The 13,833-nt window shown below is 44.3% G+C and overlaps 1 protein-coding gene across 1 annotated transcript in view; it reads left to right on the plus strand.

Annotated features, from left to right (window-relative positions):
* Window positions 1-677: 677 nt before the first annotated feature.
* chmp1b (charged multivesicular body protein 1B) overlaps window positions 678-13,833 on the plus strand; it is a 78,384-nt gene continuing 65,228 nt past the window's right edge. The window contains exons 1-3 of the mRNA XM_063060441.1: window positions 678-819; window positions 5,502-5,599; window positions 8,953-9,099. Of these exons, the coding sequence (XP_062916511.1) occupies window positions 801-819; window positions 5,502-5,599; window positions 8,953-9,099 (264 nt within the window). The 5' untranslated portion in view covers window positions 678-800. The remainder of the gene's footprint in view (window positions 820-5,501; window positions 5,600-8,952; window positions 9,100-13,833) is intronic.

Raw genomic sequence — 13,833 nt, forward strand, 5'->3', positions numbered from 1 at the left:
AGCTGTTAGAATGGGGGTGGGGAGCCTTGCATGTCTCAGTCTCCTCAGAAAGTAGGGATGTTGCTCTGCTTTCCTGACTGCTGAGGAGGGGTACGAGTCCAAGTTAGATCATCTGCTATGTGTACACCAAGGGACTCTCTGCTCTTCACTCTCGCCACAGCAGTCATTGATGTGCAACAGAGAGTGGTCAACATGTACATAACCATCTGAAGTTGATAGTTTCCTGATTGTTCAGGGCATCAAAGGATATGGCAAGAAGGCAGGTGTATGGGGTTGAGTGGGATCCAGGATCAGCCATGATGGAATGGCAGCGCAGACTGGATGGGCTGAATGGCCTAATTCTGCTCCTATGTCTTATGGTCTAAAAACGGAGAGCAGATTATTGAACACAGGAAGAGGAAACTGGAGGCCCATGAGTCAGTCCTCATCAGGGGTCAAAAGTTCAAAGTAAATTTGTCACCACAGAGAACTTCAGATTCATTTCCTTGCAGGCATTCACAGCAATACAAGGAACACAATAGAATCAATGAAAGACTACACCCAACAGGGCGGCAAACAACCAACGTGCAAAAGACTACAAACTTCAAATACAAAAAGGAGGAAAACGTTATAAATGAATAGCAATAACTACAGAGAGGATGAGGTGACGAGTAACTCCAGAGCTCAGAACGCCGCGCCGAACGGGAAGGATCGGCCCCACGTGACACGGTGACGCGCTCAGCGACCGGTGACGTCACACGCGCAGTGAGCGGAAGCGGAAGGAGTGCGGTTTGTTGTGGTCGAAGTTCCGACTCTGAACTATGTCGTCCAGTATGGAGAGTATCCTTGTTGTGTTGGGGTCGAGGGTGGGTGAGTGTGCAGGTCGTTACCCAGCGCTCGCTTTGTCTGGAGACGAGAGGGGCATCTGCGCTTGGTGTTGTGATTACCCCTGGCGAGAAGGGAGGGAGGGTGCTCTGGAATTTCCCAGGGAGGGGAGGAGCGGACCTGTCCCGAGGACAGCTGGTGTTAGTGTTAATGATCGGCCCCATTGGAGGGGAGGGGTGGTCTTCGACCCCGGCGGGAGAGAAGGATCTGTGAATACCCCATGGGTCAGTGTCTGTCATCACCCCGGGAAGAGGGGTGTTGGTGTTGACAGTTGTCGGAAGGGAGAATTCTGGTCGTCTTGCACCCCATACCACCAATCTGTCAAAGACCGTGTGGCTGCATCAGCCTCCCCACCTGTTTTCCATTAAGGGAATGCACCCTAACATCCTGGATTAGATCCTGTGGCGATCAGCAACTGGCTAAGGGCAGGTCTGTGTGTGGATCTAGTTACGTTAAGTGAAGCTCCACCAACAGACAACCTCTGAGGAAAACATCATACTTGACTCCAGTCATCTCTCTAGTAGTACTGCCAAAGGGAAGGCGGTGGGCCTCTCATCACCCCAATGGAAGGGGGGCTGTGATCACCCCAGTGGAAATGGAGGCTGGTGCAGTGACCATTCCAGAGGTGGGATGAGGGTGTGTGTGAACAGTCCGACTGGAGGTGGGGATGTTACTACAGCCGGGCTGGCCCTGCTGGAAGTGGGAGACACTTCAGTCACTGGTTCCTAGGCAGAGTATTACTCTTATCTGGGCCACAGTCATTTGCAGCTTTGTTTCATGTGTTTTTTTTGTGAGAAATAATAGAATATTAGCTTTGGGAGGTTGGGCATAATCAGATCATGGTACTCACAGCAGACCCTTGGGATTGAGGAGGGGGTGCTTCCACTCTTTCCGTGGGTGCTGAGGTGACTGACATCTAACCCACAAAGTGCACAGATGAGCTTGACAGGGTGGGCACCGTGTTGGAAGCTCCATCTCCACTCTTAATGAATGAGTTTGATAGTAGTTTTCAAGGAGGATCTAAGGTGGTCCTTTGATCTTTTCTTCCTGCAATCGGCAGCTGTTCAGAGCCTGGAATGGTAGTTTGGGAGTGTGGTATCATGCAGGCAAATGCTGTGGCCTACCCATTGAGGTAACAAGGACCTAATTGCTAACCTGCCCGTGGATTTGACAGTATCCTTCAATGCATCAAGGTATATCAAGTAAGCAGTCCAAATCTCATAAGGCAGCAGTTGTTGCTGGTATACCGTGAGGTTCAGGGACTTTGAACGACCATAGCTGACAAGAACTGCCAGTAGTTTAAATCAAGTCAAGTACCCTCATTCCTTTATGCCAATCTTAGCAACAGAGCCATCTATTGAAATGAGTCAAATCACATTTTCAGTGATTTCTGTACCCATGAATAACTATTAAAGAACAAATTATTTTGTTTTTTATGCCCCACACGGCTGTGGCCTCTCTGATGTAGACTACCCTGACCTACAAATAGAGTGACATTCCCTCATTGCTGCTGGGCTAAACTTTGGGAATAATGCGAGAGTAATTTTTCCAGGAAGAGTGCGGCAGCTGAAAAAAGTTGCTTCTCAGCTCTTAATTATGAAAAAAAAGATAAATGCTGGCCTTGAAACACAACTTGAAGATTATAGACCTGATGTGGAGAAAGTGAGCAGAGACATGCTGAGCTATGGGGCCATTTTCTGTGCTGTGCGATTCTCCAGATCTATAAAATTCTTTTTCATAATCTCTGCCCCCTCCAGTAACAATCATTGACTTGACTAGGCTCGGCATTTAAATCAGGACTCAGCAGGCCAGGCATCTATGGAAAAGAGTACAGTTGACATTTCAGGCTGAGACCCTCCTTCATCGGGACAGGAAACAAAGATAAGAAGTTAGAGCAGGAAGGTGGGGGGAGGAGGAAGTACAAGGTGGTACCGAGAGAGAGGGAGGGTTGAAGTAAAGAGCTGGGAAGCTGATAGGTGAAAAAGATAAAGGCTGGAGAAGGGGGAAGGTAGAAGGCCATGAAATAAAGGGGACTGGGAAGAGCACCAAAGGGGGAGGTGATGCAGGTAAGGAAATGAGATGAGATATGGAAATGGAAATGGTGGCGGGGGGTAAGGAAATGAGATGAGATACGGGAATGGGAATGGTGGGGGGGGTAAGGAAATGAGATGAGATACGGGAATGGTGAGGGTGGTAAGGAAATGAGATGAGATACGGGAATGGGAATGGTGGGGGGGTAAGGAAATGAGATGAGATACGGGAATGGTGAGGGGGTTAAGGAAATGAGATGAGATATGGGAATGGTGAAAGGGGTAAAGAAATGAGATGAGATACGGGAATGGAAATGGTGAGGGGGGTAAGGAAATGAGATGAGATACGGGAATGGGAATGGTGGGGGGGTAAGGAAATGAGATGAGATACGGGAATGGGAATGGTTGGGGGGTAAGGAAATGAGATGAGATAGGGAAACGGGAATGGGAATGATGAGGGGGGAGGGGTGCAGTGTGGCACTTATCAGAAGTTTGAGAAATCGATGTTCATGCCGTCAGGTTGGAGGCTCCCAGATGGTGGAGCAAGGTGGTGTTTCTCCAACCTGTGTGTGGCCTCATTGTGACAGTAGAGGAGGCCATGGACTGACTTGTTGGAATGGGAATGGGAAGTGGAATTAAAATAGGTGGTCGCTGGTAGATCCTGCTTTTTCTGGTGGACGGCGTGTAGGTGCTCAGCGAAGCAGTATCCCAGTATCTCTGTCAGGTCTCACCGATATACAGGAGGTCACACTGGGAGCACCGGATACAGTAGATGACCCCAACAGACTCACAGGTGAAGTGTCACCTCACCTGAAAGGACTGTTTAGGGCCCTGAACGGTAGTGAGGGAGGAGGTATTGGAGCAGGTGTAGCACTTGTTCCACTTTCAAGGGTAAGTACCAGGAGAGAGATCAGTGGGGAGGGATGAATGGACAAGGGAGTTGCTAGGGAGAGATCCCTACCAGAAGTGGGGTTGGGGGCGAAGGGAAATATGTTGGTGGAGGGGTCCTGGTGGAGATGGTGGAGGTTGCTGGACACAGAGGCTACTGTGGTGGCAGGTGAGAATGATAGGAACTCTGGTGAGGTGGCAGGAGGATGGGTCAAGGGCAGACGTGCACAAAATGGAAGAGATGCAGATGAAGGCATCATTGATGGAGGAGGGTAGCTCCTTTCTTTGAAGAAGAGGGACGTCTTCGTAGTTCTGGAATGAAAAGCCTCATCCTGAGAGCAGATGCGGTGAAGACGGAGGAACTGACAGAAGGGGATGGCATTTTCACAAGTGACAGGCTGGGAAGAGGTAAAGTCTAGGTGTGAGAATCAGTGGGTTTGTAAAAGCAATCGGTAGATACACTGTCTCCAGGGATAGAGACAGAGAGGTCAAGAAAGGGGAGGGAGGTGTTGGAAATGGACCAAATAAATTCACTGAAACAGCCCTTCCAGGTGAGGCAACACTTCACCTGTGAGTCTGTTGGGGTCACCTACTGTGTGCGGTGCCCCCAGTGTGGCCTCCTGTGTATCAGTGAGACCTGATGTAGATTGGGAGACCACTTTGCTGAGCAGCTACGCGCCGTCCACCAGAAAAAGCAGGATCTCCCAGTGGCCACCCACTTCAATTCCACTTCCCATTCACATTCCGATATGTCAATCCATGGCCTCCTCTACTGCCGCGATGTGGCCACACTTGGGTTGGAGGAACACATTATATTCTGTTTGGGTAGGCTCCAACCTGATGGCATGAACATCGATTTCTCCAACTTTGGTAATTGCTGCCCCCCGACCTTCAGCATTGCCATTTCCCTATCTCATCTCCTCACCTTACCTGCCCATCACCTCCCGCTGGTGCTCTTCCCTGTCCCCTTCTTCCATGGTCTTCTCCTTTTATCAGATTCTCCTTCTCCAGCCTTTATCTTTTTCACCTATCAGCTTCCCAGCTCTTTACTTCACCCCTCCCTCTCTCCCGGTTTCACCTACCACCTACCACCTTGTACTTCCTCCCCCTCCCCAGCTTCTTGCTCTAACTTCTCTTTTTTTTTGCAGTCCTGATGAAGGGTGTCGGCCTGAAACATCGACTGTTTACTCTTTTCTATAGATGCTGCCTGGCTGCTGAGTTCCAGCATTCTGTGTGTGTTGCTTTGGATTTCTAGTATCTGCTGGTATTCTTGTCTTTGTATTATCTTAAAATGATTGAAGATCCTCACTTTTTCCTTATGTTACTGGCTCTGCTAACCCTCAGGTCAATCATCGTAGACTCATCATATATAGTCTGGTGTGATCTGGAGTATTGCAATTTACTGTTTATCTAAACAATGAAAACCATAGTTACAGTTATTTATCATGTCAACCAGCTCAGCTAATTATTGTGTTTGAGTTTAAAGAGCTTTAATGCCTTTAGTATCAGAATCTAATTAATAGTTAATGCTGTTTAATGTGGTTGAATTTATGTTTTGTTTCAAACACATTGAACTATTTTGTTCTAAAATGACTTATTGCTTTTATTCTAGCACTTCTTATGTGGTATTGCAGCAGTAAGGAGCGTTTAAACATTACTACTTGTCTTTTCTGGTTAGTGGGAGTCATTTTGGACGTTATGTCCTTAACGTTTCTTCAGAAAACTTGTTTAATCTTAAGTTTGCTGCAAAGGAACTTTCCAGAAATGCCAAAAAGTGTGATAAAGAAGAAAAAGCAGAAAAAGCCAAAATCAAAAAGGTAATTAATTAGCTGTCTGGTCGTAAAATTCGTGCCATGTATGTTTCATCGTCGTGTTTCCTGAGCACCATTCTCATTGCCACAGACGAACTTTGTTCCATTTACCTGTCACCTGCTAGTCCTTTTGTCCAAATTTGTGCATGAGCATTTAACAAATTTCATCAGATCGGCTCCATTTTTATGGTATAGAATGTGTGATATTGAGAAATATGTCTTCGTGTTATAGTTCCCCCCGAGAACAGGATCATCCACATCCTAGATTACTTAACATTATCAGGTAGTTCTTTAAAGGATCAAGCTCATGACTCGCAGTTTTCAGAATCTATCTACTGGGACCTTTTGAATCATGTGCAGAAACTACAAAGTTCTGTTGAGTGTTTTAGAATGATTTTACTGATTTCCAAACAGATGTTTTTCCAGTGAAAATATTTGTAATGGTCTAAGTATCTGAACCAGTTGATTGGTTGAATATCAGTCGATAGCAGCAACAGGATTATTATAGAGGATAGCAAGAAGTTCAAAAGGGATGTTTTTGTCTTGGTTACTAAATTGTCCTGTTTATGATAAATCCGGAAGCCACTGTTGAGTGTGAACCCCTTTGTAGATTATCTGTTGTACATGTGTCTGTTTACTGATAGAAAGTATGATTGAATTGGATTGTGAAGTGTTCTAACTGCCGTTAAAAGAAAAATGTTGCTTTTATTTAGTATAATTTAGTTAGTTCAGATGGTCAGGATAAATAGATACATCACTTATATCTGACACTATCCAAAAATACATTTTAATCCCAAACTACTCTTGGGCACGAGCTGCATAAGTTTTCTTACAGTTCAGATAATCAATTGTTCAATAGTTATCAATATAAACAAAATCATTTTCAGAGTTGATGCAGCATTAACTCATTTTGATATGTTTTACAATCAGCACTATGTTGCTTTACACCACTGTTCTTAATCCACAGTTCAGATCATTTAGCAAATGATTGAATCACACACTCTGAGAATGGGAGAGTTAATATCCAGTTTTGACAAAAACAGCTATCTCCCAAGCAGGCTACGTTACTAGATATCATATGTTTAATGTGCATAGATTTTTTTTGGGACTTGAGTTCAAAGGCAATTCAAATTGACAGTAAAGAAATCAGTGAAGTGCTGATATTTCTCAGTTACTAACATATCCACAGCAATGCATTCTGTCAGAAGTTACATTCTACAAACCAGTAACCAGTGTAGACAATGAATGTTGCCAAACAGTTTCTAACTAGCATCAGTTGTGTGCACTTGTGTGCCCACTAGACACTACGCTGTGCTTAGAGTGAACTGTTTTTAAAGTGTGCCTGTTGTGTATGTTTGTGCTTAGAAGGTAATGATTGTTGTCACTGATAGCTGGCAAGAAATAAACAGCAAGACAATTCAGAGCTGTGTTTTGTTCACTGTGGTTTCAAGTATTCAGGCTTGGAGATGCCAGAGATGGTAGTGAGTGAAAATGAAGCTATGTTACTCTTCTAACAACTTGAAGGTATCTACAGTCATCTTGAATGTTACAATGAAAATGAAGATTTGGAAGATGCAATCATCAAAATCAATGTGTGAAAGCACTCCGTTGCCTGCAATAGGTATCTGTGCTGATTTTGGTAATTTACAGTCAATCAAAAGATTATGGCAGCATTCATTGGATGAAATCCTCCATCAACAACTACAAACGTATTAGGAACCTATAAAGTTTTATAGTATTGATGTTCTGTATTTCATCTTAATACATAATTTGTTACTCAGATAGTTTGTCTTGTTAATACCTTTTTAACTATTTGCATGAAACTTCAGCTAATTGGGCTAGCATTTAATTGGAACAAAATGTACTGGTTCCGATGTGTCCCAGTTAACCGGCATTTACTATATTCAGAAGTCTGTCAGTCCCAACCTCCGACTTTCCCAATAACCAGTCTATAGCCCTCAGATTTAAGACCTTCTGCATTAATGTATTTCTATTACTCTCAGTTGTCAATGGCCAAGCAACAGGAAAGGAAAATACATACATTTCAGCATGATAGATTTCTACATTAAATATGCTATTTAACTGGAAGTTGGTGGTCTAAAGCTGCAAGTCAAACTTACAAATCAGCAGTTAAAATCTAGAATTTTTTTCTAGAATAAAATAAATAATTACTCTGTTAATCCCGCTGGGTAAATTCAGGGGTTTATTCATGAAATTGTCTACCAATTGTCACTCCAAACTTTGAAAATTCTTAGTATGAAAGATAATTAGCAGGATTTTAATAGGTGAAATATATAGTCTTAAAGGGTACAATGGCTTTCTGCTGAAATGTTTGAGGTAAACTTTGCATATCCTCAGCGACACACATAAAATGCTGGAGGAGCTCAGCATGTCAGACAGCATCTATGGAAAGGATTAAGCTGTTAATGTTTCAGGCCGAGACCTTTCTTCACGACTTCATTTGCATTACTTCATTTTTATTACAAGAATTTGGCTTTCAGATTCCTTTGAAGTTGACTCATTTTTATAGGATAATCTATAATTTCCTCTTGGAAAAATAACACAAGAGTATTATTTACTGGAGTTTCTAACTGGACAATTTTTTGCTGTGAAGGATCAGTGGACCCTCTTTTTAGAATCATATACCAGTATATTTTTGAGATAATTTATATTACTTGTGCATTATTTTAGATATGCTGTACAGCTGCAGCTGATGAATCAATGCAAAATAGAATCTGTGTACAAATTGTGATGTATTTATCATCCAAGATAAATAGTCAAACCAGCGAGTGTTATGGGAAACAACATACATCAAAGTTGCTGGTGAACGCTAGTCAGTAGGCTTATAGTAGACATCAGTGGATAAGCTGTCTCCAGAGACAGAGACAGAAAGATCTAGAAAGGGGAGGGAGGTGTCAGAAATGGACCAGGTAAACTTGAGGGCAGGGTGAAAGTTGGAGGCAAAGTTAATAAAGTCAACGAGTTCTGATGTATGTTGCTTGAATTTCCAGCATCTGCAGAATTCCTGTTGTTAGTGTTATGGGAAAGTTGATGTGTGAAATGTTAGCTTTTGTGGACTAGAATTAAGCAATGTACACATGCTTTCTGTAACATTAACTGTCTCTAAAACTGATATTATTGTTTTTGAAAGTCATTGGTTTGTATTGTGTGTGATTCTTTTTCCTTGACAGAGGTTTGCAAATGCACTGCAATAGAAACAAAACCAATTCATAGGGTATTGAAAGGAAAATCTTAGATACAATGTTAAATAATATTAATAGTTGTATTTAGCCCTTTGCTAATTCTGGACTCAAAGCTTAATTTTCAGTTTTCAAATGTCTACTTTATTACATTTACAGGCAATTCAGAAAGGTAATACGGAAGTAGCAAGAATACATGCAGAAAATGCAATCCGGCAAAAGAATCAGTCCATCAACTTTCTGCGAATGAGTGCAAGAGTGGATGCAGTGGCCGCGCGCGTTCAGAGCGCAGTTACAATGGGCAAGGTACTCAATTCCAAGTTGCTGCATCTATATCTGAGTCAATGGGAAAATAAATCCAGGCTATTTGACATGCTGTATTGAAGTTGACTGGTGTTATAGTTTTGTATATCAGCACAAGAATGTTTATCGGTGGACAGTATTGTATTATACAATTTGGATGGTTAATTTGTCATTAATAAGAGATAGAGACAGACTCACATCAGCTTTGTGTGACAAATTAGCTGTGTTATTTCCTGCCTCCAAAATCTATTCCCAACATAGTCTGTTCTGACTGAAAAATTGTGTGCGTGAACCTAAATCACACTGCCAAAGGAGGGGGTGAAATCAGATACTAAATTTTATAATGCGTTTAGACAGGCACTTCAGCGGGCAAAGCATTGAAGATACGTTCCTGGTGTGTGAAAATAGATTTCGTGTCAACAGGGAACAACACTACATTAGTCGAGTCATCTGTTGTCGGCCCCCAACCAACACATATTCCACTCTCCCCTCCTACCCCTCCTCACAGTCCCCCACCCTGCTCTCATGACTATACCCCTTCCCCACACGAAACCATCATGGTGGGCTTCACAGCTGAACAGGTGAGAAGACAGCTGAAACGTCTCAACCCAAGCAAGGCTGCAGGACCGGATGGTGTCAGTACCAGGGTGCTCAAAGCCTGTGCCCCTCAGCTATGTGGAGTACTTCCCCATGTATTCAACCTGAGCCTGAGTCTCCGGAGGGTTCCTGTGCTGTGGAAGACGTCCTGCCTCGTCCCTGTGCCGAAGACGCCGCACCCCAGCGGCCTCAATGACTACAGACCGGTGGCATTGACCTCCCACATCATGAAGCCCCTGGAGAGTCTTGTTCTGGAGCTGCTCCGGCCTATGGTCAGGACACACTTAGATCCCCTCCAGTTCGCCTACCAGCCCCGACTAGGAGTTGAGGATGCCATCGTCTACCTGCTGAACTGTGTCTACGCCCACCTGGACAAACCAGCGAGCACTGTGAGGGTCATGTTTTTTGACTTCTCCAGTGTGTTCAACACCATCCGCCCTGCTCTGCTGGGGGAGAAGCTGACAGCGATGCAGGTGGATGCTTCCCTGGTATCATGGATCCTTGATTACCTGACTGGCAGACCACAGTACGTGTGCTTGCAACACTGTGTGTCTGACAGAGTGATCAGCAGCATTGGGGCTCCACAGGGGACTGTCTTGTCTCCCTTTCTCTTCACCATTTACACCTCGGACTTCAACCACTGCACAGAATCTTATCATCTTCAGAAGTTTTCTGATGACTCTGCCATAGTTGGATGCATCAGCAAGGGAGACGAGGCTGAGTACAGGGCTACGGTAGGAAACTTTGTTACATGGTATGAGCAGAATTACCTGCAGCTTAATGTGAAAAAGACTAAGGAGCTGGTGGTAGACCTGAGGAGAGCTAAGGTACTGGTGACCCCTGTTTCCATCCAGGGGGTCAGTGTGGACATGGTGGAGGATTACAAATACCTGGGGATATGAATTGACAATAAACTGGACTGGTCAAAGAACACTGAGGCTGTCTACAAGAAGGGTCAGAGCCGTCTCTATTTCCTGAGGAGACTGAGGTCCTTTAACATCTGCCGGACGATGCTGAGGATGTTCTACGAGTCTGTGGTGGCCAGTGCTATCATGTTTGCTGTTGTGTGCTGGGGCAGCAGGCTGAGGGTAGCAGACACCAACAGAATCAACAAACTCATTCGTAAGGCCAGTGATGTTGTGGGGATGGAACTGGACTCTCTGACGGTGGTGTCTGAAAAGAGGATGCTGTCCAAGTTGCATGTCATCTTGGACAATGTCTCCCATCCACTACATAATGTACTGGATGGGCACAGGAGTACATTCAGCCAGAGACTCATTCCACCGAGATGCAGCACAGAGCGTCATAGGAAGTCATTCCTGCCTGTGGCCATCAAACTTTACAACTCCTCCCTTGGAGGGTCAGACACCCTGAGCCAATAGGCTGGTCCTGGACTTATTTCCTGGCATAATTTACATATTACTATTTAACTATTTATGGTTTTATTACTATTTGTTATTTATGGTGCAACTGTAACGAAAACCAGTTTCCCCCAGGATCAATAAAGTATGACTAAGACTATGACTATTAGCTGAAGACGGTGTTTTTGTGCTGGGTGACTTATGACAGCATGGATCTACTTTGAGTGTTCAAAGTCAAGCTTTCCTGCCATGGAGCTGAAATATTCTGAGCTAAAGTCATATGTTGTATTATTTATGGCTGTTTACCATGGTTCACTGTCTCTTGGCATCAAAATTTATGGTGTGAAAATGATGCAATAGACTGCTGAACTCTGAACGAAAAGGACAATCTTAAAGGCTATTTCAGGAATGATTTCCAATTACTTCCCGGACAGGGCATTCGTCAAAACCTCTTTATCACTGTTCAAATTAATAACATACATGCAGGGTCAGAAGAAATATCCAATAACAGTCGCATACCACTGCAATCCTTTATTAGCTTATCTTTACTCTTCCTAAACAAAAGGCTTCCTTTCAATTATGTTATCTGCAACCAGAAGGGGTGCTCCTCATCTGAACGGATGGTAGATAAAGTTATCTTTCCATCCACTCCTCAACCCGTAGAACATAAAACTGTACAGTACACAGGGGTCCTTCGGCCTGATGTTGTTCATTATGAACCTACTCCACAATCAATCTAACCCTTCCCTCCCACATAATCAAAGCCCTTCAATTTTTTCATTCTAGGAGTCTGATAAGTGTCCCTATTGAATCAGCTTCCACTACCAGCCCTGGGAGTGCATTGCAGAGCCATCATTTCTAACATCTCCCCTAGACCTTCCTCCGGTCATGGCATTGGCCACAGCTGCCCTGGGAAAAAGGTGTCAGTTGTCCATTCTGTCTATGCCTCTCATCATCTTATACGCCTCTAGCAAGTTGCCTCTCATCCTTTGTTGCTCCAAAGGAAAAAATCTTAGCTCATTCAACTTTTCCTAATAGACATGTTCTCTAATCCAGACCCCAATCAGTTAAGTTAGACAACCTCTCCTCCTCCACTGTCTCCTTGAACAGCCTCAAGGCTGTGTGCTGAGTCCCCTTCTGTACTCCCTTTTCACCTATGACTGTGTTCCTGTACATGGTTCTAACTCCATAATCAAGTTCGCAGATGACACCACGGTGGTTGGCCTGATCAGAGGGGATGACGAGACGGCCTACAGGGCCGAGGTCCAGCACCTGGCTGTGTGGTGTGCTGAGAACAACCTGGCCCTTACACCCAGAAGACCAAGGATATCGTTGTGGACTTCAGGCATGCCAGGAGCCACACTCACGTCCCCATCTACATCAATGGAGCTGCAGTGGAGTAGTCATAGTCATAGTCATACTTTATTGATCCCGGGAGAAATTGGTTTTCGTTACAGTTGCACCATAAATAATAAATAGTGATAGAAATAGTAATATTACTGTTAATAAGTAGTAAATAATAATAGTCATAGAAATAATAAATAGTAATAGAATAGTAATAGAAAATAGTAATAAATAGTTAAATAGTAATATGTAAATTATGCCAGTAAATTATGAAATAAGTCCAGGACCAGCCTATTGGCTCAGGGTGTCTGACCCTCCAAGGGAGGAGTTGTAAAGTTTGATGGCCACAGGCAGGAATGACTTCCTATGATGCTCAGTGCTGCATCTCGGTGGAATGAGTCTCTGCCTGAATGTACTCCTGTGCCCAACCAGTACATTATGTAGTGGATGGGAGACATTGACCAAGATGGCACGCAACTTAGACAGCATCCTCTTTTCAGACACCACCGTGAGAGAGTCCAGTTCCATCCCCACAACATCACTGGCCTTATGAATGAGTTGGTTGATTCTGTTTGTGTCTGCTACCCTCAGCCTGCTGCCCCAGCACACAACAGGATAACATGATAGCACTGGCCACCACAGACTCGTAGAACGTCCTCAGCATCGTCCGGCAGATGTTAAAGGACCTCAGTCTCCTCAGGAAATAGAGACGGCTCTGATCCTTCTTGTAGACAGCCTCAGTGTTCTTAGACCAGTCCAGTTTATTGTCAATTCATATCCCCAGGTATTTGTAATCCTCCACCATGTCCACACTAACCCCCTGGATTGAAACAGGGGTCACCAGTACCTTAGCTCTCCTCAAGTCTACCACCAGCTCCTTAGTCTTTTTCACATTAAGCTGCAGTGTGTATCAAGAGTGTGTATCAAGCTTCAAATTTCTTGGTGTCCACATTTCCGAGGGTCTCACCTGGTCCCTGAACTCCTCCATCCTGATCAAAAAGGCGCAACAGCACCTTCATTTCCTGCGGAGCATCAGGAAAGCTCACCTCTGTCCCAGGATGCTGACGGACTTTACTGCTGTACCATTGAGAGCATACTCACCAACTGCATCTCAGTGTGGTATGGTAGTTGTCCCTTATCGGACCGCAAATCACTCCAGTGTGTGGTGAAAATGCCCAGCGGATTATCGGCACCCAATTGTCCACCATTGAGAACATCTACCATAAATGCTGCCTGGGCAGGGTGAAAAGCATTATCAAGGTTGCATCTCACTCTAACCATGGACTTTTTACTCTCCTCCCAACTCTTAGGCGCTACAGGAGCCTCCGCTCCCGCACCAGCAGGCACAAGAAGAGCTTCTTTCCTGAGTCTGTGACCCTGCTGAACCTCACATCACAGCGCTAAGCAGTATTGCACCCATATTGTACTGTATCAG

This window comes from Mobula hypostoma, chromosome 10, assembly GCF_963921235.1.
Source record: "Mobula hypostoma chromosome 10, sMobHyp1.1, whole genome shotgun sequence".
Classification (NCBI taxonomy): domain Eukaryota; kingdom Metazoa; phylum Chordata; class Chondrichthyes; order Myliobatiformes; family Myliobatidae; genus Mobula; species Mobula hypostoma.